At 45.0% G+C, this 9,440-nt stretch overlaps 2 protein-coding genes across 3 annotated transcripts in view; both read right to left on the bottom strand.

The window, feature by feature from the left end:
• The window catches only part of Idi2 (isopentenyl-diphosphate delta isomerase 2), a 5,018-nt gene extending 2,437 nt beyond the window's left edge, over positions 1-2,581 (bottom strand). Inside the window, 2 exon segments of one of the 2 annotated variants that reach the window (NM_001192008.2) lie at positions 325-468; positions 1,121-1,172. In NM_001192008.2, coding sequence (NP_001178937.1) covers positions 325-466 — 142 coding nt within the window. In that variant the 5' untranslated portion in view covers positions 467-468; positions 1,121-1,172. 2 annotated transcript variants of the gene reach the window in all.
• A 4,152-nt stretch (positions 2,582-6,733) lies between these two features.
• Positions 6,734-9,287, bottom strand: LOC120097764 (isopentenyl-diphosphate delta-isomerase 2-like). The gene is made up of 4 exons (XM_087591930.1): positions 9,146-9,287; positions 8,285-8,377; positions 7,696-7,826; positions 6,734-7,051 (listed from the first exon to the last, which is right to left on the bottom strand). Exons 1-4 carry the CDS (start codon positions 9,285-9,287, stop codon positions 6,734-6,736), a joined length of 684 nt encoding a protein of 227 aa, XP_087448056.1.
• Between the last annotated feature and the right edge of the window lie 153 nt (positions 9,288-9,440).

Genomic DNA, 9,440 nt, shown 5'->3' with positions numbered 1-9,440 from the left:
TTCCTTGAGACACATATAGACCTGACAGGCCTGCCTATGGAGAAGAGGCTGGCTTTGAACTCACAGAGATAACTTGTCTCTGCTTCTCTACTGGGAGTAAAGATGTACAGCGCCACCCCCAGCTTGTCTACAATTTCTGACTTTCCCAATCCCTTCGAGGCAGCAGTCACAGTCTGCATCACCCAGTGCACTGATGGTAGTGTTAGCCTTATCAAGTTAGCAGCAGCCGCAGCAGCACCCGCTGGACAGCTGCCTCCTGACCCTGCATGGCTCAGAGTGGCCCATGGCACCAGGCCTGCACATGGCACCCTCCTTTCCACTCACCCTTGTTGATGTTTTCCATCAGGTGGCAGTTCTTCTTGGTGTCGGCCCCAATGATCTGGTCCTGCTTGTCAATGACAATGAGGATCTCCTCCAGGCGTTTTATCTGGAGTTCATTCAGGTGGGTTTTGCTTGCCTGGAACATACCTGTGAACACCAACGGCCTCTTGTATAAACAGAAAGCATAAGGGGAGAGAGGTGTGTGAGCCCCTCCAATGTCAGTGCAGGAAGCATGTGCAGATATGGAAGTGTAACGAGAAGGATGAGGCTTTAATGATCAGACAGTGAGCTACACGGGCAACTGAGAGTTCTCATGGTCTGAATTTTATTTCTCCATGATGATTAAATCGCTGTGTAGAGAGAGCAGTGTCCTCAAATGAAGCTAACTGTGGGCAAGGGACGAATGCCACCAAAGAACGTCTCTACTGTTAGCCATCATTGTCGCTCTCTGTGTCTTCCTTTAATTTGCGATTATTATTTTTTTTTATTTGATACTTGCCCGTTCACAAAAGAAGTCCGGGAGTATGTAGAGTTGGAGAAATCAAAAGACCAGGGTTGGGAATAGAGTTCAGTGGTAGGGAACTTGTTTAATCTGAGCGAGGACCTGAGACCCATCCTACTGTACTACAGAATAGATAAATAAATGTTCCCACAAGCCCCAATGCAGCCCACTCCCAATACAGGGTGATCATGCTAAGGAAGCCAGGAGACGAGTGCCTGGGTCAGAGAGATACACACCACACTGACAGCACAGCTCTGAGATACCAACCATTAGGCACAGACAGACCTAGGCTCTCACCTTCTCTGAAGTTGGGTCTTGTGCGGCCTCTGAAACCCAGGATGAATGGAGACAGGCGGCCTTACCTGCAGCTTCTTTTATACTGGGTAACACAGTAGTATCCTGTTGGAAGACCTTTTCAGATTTGGCTCTGTGACAAAACGGTCTCTGTCCTTATCCCTTCCCACTGGAGACTGAAGGAGGGTGTGCCTACCTCAGTGTATTAGCATAGGTGAATAAAAATGACAGGCATTGCAACTTTTTTTCTGGAATCCATGCATTAAATATTCCTCTGTAGTTTATCTGAGATCTCAGAGGCCCAAGTCACTGTAAAATTATTTACGAGTCTTGATTGCACTTAACCCCAAAAGCACATAAAATAATACAAAAAGGCTGAGGCGGCAGTTTGAATTAGGTAGTTGTACATGTCTAGAACACGGAAGTCCATAGCGATGTCAGAATGCTTTTCATCTCCAATACAGTAGTCAGGTCAGAGCAGAGCTAAATAAACTAAATTTAAAATGAAAAAGCAGCGGGGCTGGAGAGTCGGCTCAGTGGTTAAGAGCACAGTCTGCTCTTCTGAAGGACCCAGGTTCTATTCCCAGCACCCACAAGGCAGCTCACAACTGTCTATAACTCCAGTTCCAGGGGATCTGACAACTTCACACCAATGCACACAAAATTAAATAAATGAAGGCCCCAAATCAGAAGCATCAGTGCCTGGAGTAGAGACTATGTGTGGAGGCCACCTACGCAGCTGCATCCCGTCACACTCTCGCAAGGTACATGCATGCGCACATCCCGCTCCCTGCAGGCCATGCACACTCACTCAGGAATATGCATGCTCACATCCCGCTCCCTGGCAGGCCATGCACACTCACTCAGGCGTCTACTTCTGTCCATGTAGCCTTCTCAGACTGACACTTGAGAAGATGCAACGGAGTCTTAAGGAAAGTCTTAACATCCCTCCCTGTAGGTCTGAACTAGGCTGATCTCCTGCCCCTGCCCATCTTCTTTATCTCCTCCACCCGCTGGATTCAGTTTTTATGCCAACAACCGGGATGTAGCAGATGACTGAAGTTTCACCAAGTAGGTGTTTGAGCGCCATTCCATGGTGTAAGTGGTCTGTCTTCTTTCTCTGGAAAACACATGGCTCTCTACTGTTTCAGAGTGAAAGAAGGAAAATTGCAGTTAACACTGGGACGGGCCTGTCTACAGAAAGAGCCACACTGTGTTAAAGATTCTTCAAGGCTTGACTTCTTTTTGCATTGCAGAAAAAATATTCAGTCCCTTCTAAGTTTTATTCATATAATGTCTTTGTAATCTCAGCTGAAATGCAAAAATTCAAACATATACACAATATGTTGAATAAATCAAATCTTTACTTTTATATATAAGTTACATATATGTATACATACATATATTAATTTTAAAAGTCACATTATTGTAATGAACACACAAATAAAAACCAACATTTTTCCATTCCCGACACCATGCATCTCAATGAACTCATGTAAAGTTAGTCTAGACGTACAGATTAGATTGCTACTTAGCCAAATTATTGATTAAATAAAATACTTAGGCTGTGGTCACTTACATGGAGCCTCTGCACTGGCCCAAAGGAGTAAAGCTACTTACCCTGAAGGTCACACCAAGACTATTCACATTTTGTATGTGTTTTATTTTATTTTGTGTGTGTTTGTGTGTGTGTGTGTGTGTGTGTGTGTGTGTGTGTGTGTGTGTGTGTGTGTGTATTGGCCTGCACACACACACCATGTGCGTGCAGGAACAGGTAGATATCAGAAGATTCATCAGATCCCCTGGAGCTGGTGTTGCAAATGGTTTTGAGCTATCATGTAGGTGCATGTTGGGAACTGAACTGAGATCCTCTGGAAGAGCAGTGAGCACTCAAGTGTCGAACCATCTCCCCCTGCCACTAAAATGATCACATGTAAATATTAAAGTTGACAGTGGCTCCTAGCTCTGTTTGACTCTATTAACAATAAATACATATTGAGTGTATGTATGTACGTATGTATGTATGTATGCATGTATGTATGTAAAAACAGTGAGGGGTTGTAGACCTTAAATTTAACTAGGGACTCCAGATTGCCTGACAATCATTTTGTTGGTTCTTCACATCCTTGCTTTTATTTTATACACACACAGACACACACACACACACACACACACACACACACACATACACACACACATACACCCAAACCATCACTATTTTCTGAAGCTGGAACATATTATTTGTAGAAAAAGTCAAAATATTTTGTATGTTGTGCTGTCTAGCATGATGTCAACTTGACAAAGCTACAATCATTGGAGAAGAAGAAACTTCAGTTGCCAAACGCCACCATAGGACCTGTAGGGCATTGTTTAAATTGGTGATTGACAGGGAAAGTGCCCAGTCCATTGTTCATTGGTCCACCGCTGGGCTGGTGGTCCTAGGTTGTATAAGAAAGCACACTGAGCAGGCCATGAGGAGAAGCCAGTAACAGCACCCATCCATGGCTTGTGCATCAGCTTCTGCCTCCGAGTTCCTGTCCTGACTTCCTTCAGTAGTGAACAGTAGTCAGAAGCATAAGAAAAATAAACCTTCTCCTCCCTGAGTTGCTTTGGTTATGGTGTTTCACTGCAGCAATAAAAACCCCAAGTAGGATCTGTGTATTGTTCCACTTCAAGCAGAGCTTGAGCTTGGGTTTAAATGACGTGTCCTGTGTGGTGTGGGTACTTCAGTCATCTTTCCTATTCTAAGCTCAGCCCTGAACCAGCAGGAGTATTTGGAAGCTTGTTTGCAATGCAGAGTCTTAGTTGGAAAGTGAAGAAGGACTGAGCATTCTTGGTGAAAACAACAACAGAACCCTTAGAAGGATTTGGGGCAGGTTTTGTCAGTGTAGACTGAATGGGCAGGTGTGGCTGGGCTGAGAGAATCTGTCTGTCTACTGTCACACATGGCCCTGCTTGGGTCTCATTGTGGAGTTTAGTGGTTCATCAGGTGAGTGGGGGTGTGTGTGTGTGTGTGTGTGTGTGTGTGTGTGTGTGTGTGTGTTATATGTGTGTGCTGTATGCGTGTGCACATTATGTGCAGGTTCACATGTTCAGTTGCATATGGGGATTGTATGTGTACAAGAGACACCACAGGAAGGTGGGTGTCGGCCTCACAAGCACCAGCCAACTCCTGGGAGCAGGATCTCTCACTGTCTCATCCATCAGGCTAGATTGAGGAAGCAGTAAGCCCCAGGGATTTTCCTGTCTTTGCCTTAGTACTGTGATTGATTACAATGAAATGATTACACCGATCATTAATATGGGGAGTGGAATGTGCCGCAGCACTGTTGGGGAGGTCAGAGGAAAATTGCACAGTTGGTTCCTCCCTTCACCTTTACGTGTGTTCTGGGGATTGAAGTGGGCTCGCCAGTCTTGACCCACACGTGCTTTTAGCAGTAAGGCCCTCTCACCTGGTCCTGCACCTCACATCTGTACCCGAGTTCTGAGGATCAAACCCACATCTTTAGACTTGCAGGGAAACATTTTGAGGCCTGCATCACATTCTCTCCTCACAGTAGGATCTATTACTGTCAAAGTGTGAAATGGCTCTGCTCAGATGGGAAATTGAATACACTAGCCACGGTCTTTAATGTGGCAAACCTATAGATGTCATGGGCTCTACACTCATCTTTGAATTATCGTTGGAATCAGTGCTCCCCGACAGTGCGCTGGGAAGTTGTTGGGAGAAACATCACTGTGTGAAATCAACCAAGAAGGGTCGGTGATGACGAGTGCAGATGACTCCTCGACTCTGCTGGGGATGTCATCAGGACAAAAGCACTGAGTCTAAATGTGGCAAGGGACAAGACTAGGAATGACAGAGAAGAGATCCTAATGACAGAAGCCCTCCTCTCCAAGTGACCAGTTCTACCTTGAAATCCTATGAATTCCTTATTCCAACAATCACCCCAGGACTATAGGCCATACAATAATCAGTGAAGGAACAGGTAATTTGTTCTTAGTTTTTATTTATTGACGAGAAAAATGACTGAATGCTATAAGACAGCAAATGGCAAAGGATTTAACAAGCAGTTAACAAAAAAATTTTGTTTTTGTAGTAACAAGAAATTACTTTTCTCATTAGTCAAAAAACAACCCCCCGCAAAAAAAAAAAAACTAAAAAAAAATATCCAAAAACCAAGAAAAATCAAAATAGCTAGTTTTTTTCGTCTGATTGTTATTAGTTATTTCAGAAATGTTTCTCCCAAAGTCCATGCATTTAAGGGTTGACCCTGATGCAGGATTGATGATAGATAGTTTAGGTGACTAGAACATTGGGGCTTTCTTATTGCATGCAACAGTGGGCAAATCTATTGAACTCATAGATAATGGGCTCTAAGGAGGTGGGACCTACGTGGGTTATGCCTGTGAAGGATTTACTCTTCTCTGTGCGTCTCTCTCCCTCTTTGTGCTTCCTTGCCAACATGAACTTTGCCCTCTTCTACCTACCTCATAGCTCTAGCTTTTACCTTACTGGTTTCTGTCTTACCTTAGGTCCAAAGCAGTTGAGCCATACAACACATATTGAGACTTTGATACAGTAAACCCAAAGCTATCGTTCCTGCTGTACTAAGTTTGCTTCCCAGCTATTTTATCACAGTTACATTTCGCAGACTAACAAGCCAATGACTCCAGAGTCTGCATTCAGCGTTTCCATGATTTTTATAGATTAAAGATAGTTTGGAATAGACATTCAACATTTTTTATAATATAGGCATAGCATTTTGCCAAAAATATTCATCCCTTCCTCATTTTGAAGAAAATGAAAGTTTTGATTTCTCTTTATATTTGTCCTAAACAGTCCTGTATTTTCTCTTGTAAATCATTACTAGATATCGTACAAGTAGACCTGAAAGCAACTGGAATTCTGGGGTTTGGCTCACCAAATGAGCGCGAGCTTCTGTGAAGTTAATGAACCTGATTAGAAATGCAAATTTCTGCCTCTTTTAACTTTATTCTGTCTGTCTGCCTATCTATCTACCTACCTACCTACCTACCTATCTTTCAATCATCTACTTACCTTTTTATCTTTTTATTTATTTTAGTTTTTGGAGACAGGGTTTTTCTGTGTAGCCCAGGCTGTTCTGGAACTCACTAAGTAGATCTGGCTAGCCTCAAACTCAGAGATCCATCTGCCTCTGCCTCCGGAGTGCTGTGACCAAAGGTGCCCAACCCCCGTCCAGCCACAAACTCCTCTTGTATGTTGTTATAACCATGCAGCACACATCCCACCGGAGGGAATTCTGCAGTTGCAAGTGATGACTATAACAGGCAGAGAGACAACTGGGATCGCAGTGGTCCTGGTCTGAGCCTCTGCTCTACAGAGACTACAGTATATCAGATGCACCGCACAGAACTTTTAGGGAGGAAAGTGTTATTTCTGTAGACTGCAGTGGAAAACATTTTAAGAGCTCTAACAATCAAGGGAACAACTAGTTAAAACTCACAGGGTGGATTTTAGCTGACAAAGTGGCTGAAGGATTTCAGCACTCAACTTCTATAACTACCCTCACCCTTATGTACTTCAATCATGGGTTGGAGATGACCTCTCCTATAAACTGTACTTCTCACGTCTCACAGCCCATATATCTTGTCAGGCTCCACAAATGGGGACACATCCTCTAAATGGGGCCACCAAGATAACAGGAAGCCTTCTGCAATGGTTCTGAACCAAGGGGTGATCTTCTCTTCTCCACGGGTCCCCCTGTCCAGAAGCTCCTGCATGTCCTCCTGGCTCATATAGCTGTAGCTTCTCACTTCTCTGGGATCTGGGTTCAGCGTAAGGTCCTTCCTCACCAACAGAAGATAGCCAATCTCATGGTCTCCCCAGATATCATCAGAAGGACTCTTGTGGTAGATCCGGTTCATAAAAATGATGTCCATTATGGAAATCTGTGTCAAAGTTGGTACACTATTAATTCAGTAATAGATAAAATTTAGATTAAAACAAAACAGTTCATTCCTTTGCTCAGTCCTTTTCATAGAGTGCCTCTGAAGCACTTGCACTTTATTAGCGTGTAGGCGGATTACATTGAAGAGGGCACCATTTCTTTTTTTTTTTTTTTTTTTTTTGGTTCTTTTTTTCGGAGCTGGGGACCGAACCCAGGGCCTTGCGCTTCCTAGGTAAGCGCTCTACCACTGAGCTAAATCCCCAGCCCCGAGGGCACCATTTCTATAACAACAGCTTCACTCTTCATTCACAATGAAGACCACATGTGAACAGGACATGAGGCTGAACACAGCTCTGAGCATTAGGACATGCAGGTATGTGAAAGATTTCTTTTTGAGAATGGAAAGAAAAGCAGCTTCAATACAGTGCCTTGTTCCATAGCCTCTCCTGTGGACCAGGGTTGGGCACTTCACAGGAACATTGTTTCCTATGCAAGACAGAAGCCCTGTTAGGCCAGCAGACACTTCCTAGGTCAGCTTTTGATGGATGAAACTTGACAGCAATGTCATGTGACATTCTATGTATTAAACAGACCCCTGAGCACATGAAAAAGTTCATTGAGCTCCATGTTGGAGTGAGTGGGTACCTGGTCCTGGGGGATGCCCAGTTCAGCCTGCAGACGTCTCAGGGCTGCCCTCCTCACTCCCACGGCATCCTCCTCTTCCAGCTCCTCAGGCACATATAAAGGGTGACTAGAACAGGAATCTGTAAAATGTCCTGGGGCAACATACAGCATGCTGCTTTAGAGAGAACACTCTTTATTGAATAGGAGCAATTTCCTTCCTGGTCATAGTTAGTGTAGAGTGTGGGTTCACCTTGGACTTTTATCAGTATCAGGTCTTCTATATGCAAATAGTAGATTATAAAATCTCAAAACTTGATTCGAGTTGCAAAATGCTTATAATTTAATATCCTTGTATCGAGTGGGAGTGGGACTGTCTTTCTGTCTCTCTGTCTCTCTGTCTCTCTTTCTCTTTCTCTCTCTGTCTCTCTTTCTCTCTCTCTCACACTCACACGCACACGCACACACACACACACACACACACACACACACACACACACACACACGGGGTTAGGAGGGAAGAGTGCTCAGATGGGTTCTCTCACATCCCTGTCAGGTTCCCAAACCCTAAGTTAGACTCCAGTGCTCCCTGGGGTTGAGCTGGGTGGCTCACCAGGAAAAGTGTACTTGGCATCTGCTCTCCGCTGAACCAAGAGCTGGTTTTGTGTGTTGAAGAGGACCACACTGAAGCCTCGGTGTAGCAGGCCTGCAAAGTGAGCATGTGCAAGTTAGGGTCATGCTGGAGTCAGCATGGAGTCTGCATATCCATCTCTTTCTCAGTCTCATGCAACTCAGGATGATGGCACCAGAAGTGGCTGGTGATTCTTGCTGGGATAGAACCTAAGCCAGTCGACTGGCGTTTGGTGACTCAGTATTTATTTACACACAGTAAGTCTGCAAGTGAATACTGCAATTTTCCTCCACTTGTAAACAAAACCTAGAGAGCCAAGAAGTAAAGTAAGCCTTGCAAGGTAGGCTGAACCCCACTGTGTGAATCTAAAGCTATAACTTGAAAGTGTCCTAGCTGCTTTGGCCACACTGTGCAGGCATATGGATGGCCCAGTGGCACAGAGTCACTGCTTATGCCTGGAAGTTGGGACACATGAGGCACCTAGAGGGCTCACAGTGGGGTGTCTCCCACCACCCCCTTTTCCTTGAGACACATATAGACCTGACAGGCCTGCCTATGGAGAAGAGGCTGGCTTTGAACTCACAGAGATAACTTGTCTCTGCTTCTCTACTGGGACTAAAGATGTACAGCGCCACCCCCAGCTTGGCTACAATTTCTGACTTTCCCAATCCCTTCGAGGCAGCAGTCACAGTCTGCATCACCCAGTGCACTGATGGTAGTGTTAGCCTTATCAAGTTAGCAGCAGCCGCAGCAGCACCCGCTGGACAGCTGCCTCCTGACCCTGCATGGCTCAGAGTGGCCCATGGCACCAGGCCTGCACATGGCACCCTCCTTTCCACTCACCCTTGTTGATGTTTTCCATCAGGTGGCAGTTCTTCTTGGTGTCGGCCCCAATGATCTGGTCCTGCTTGTCAATGACAATGAGGATCTCCTCCAGGTGTTTTATCTGGAGTTCATTCAGGTGGGTTTTGCTTGCCTGGAACATACCTGTGAACACCAACGGCCTCTTGTATAAACAGAAAGCATAAGGGGAGAGAGGTGTGTGAGCCCCTCCAATGTCAGCGCCGGAAGCATGTGCAGATATGGAAGTGTAACGAGAAGGATGAGGCTTTAGTGATCAGACAGTGAGCTACACGGG

The sequence above is a fragment of the Rattus norvegicus genome, chromosome 17 (assembly GCF_021556685.1).
Source record: "Rattus norvegicus strain SHRSP/BbbUtx chromosome 17, alternate assembly SHRSP_T2T, whole genome shotgun sequence".
Classification (NCBI taxonomy): Eukaryota; Metazoa; Chordata; class Mammalia; order Rodentia; family Muridae; genus Rattus; species Rattus norvegicus.
This window is presented reverse-complemented; position numbering and strand designations above follow the sequence as displayed.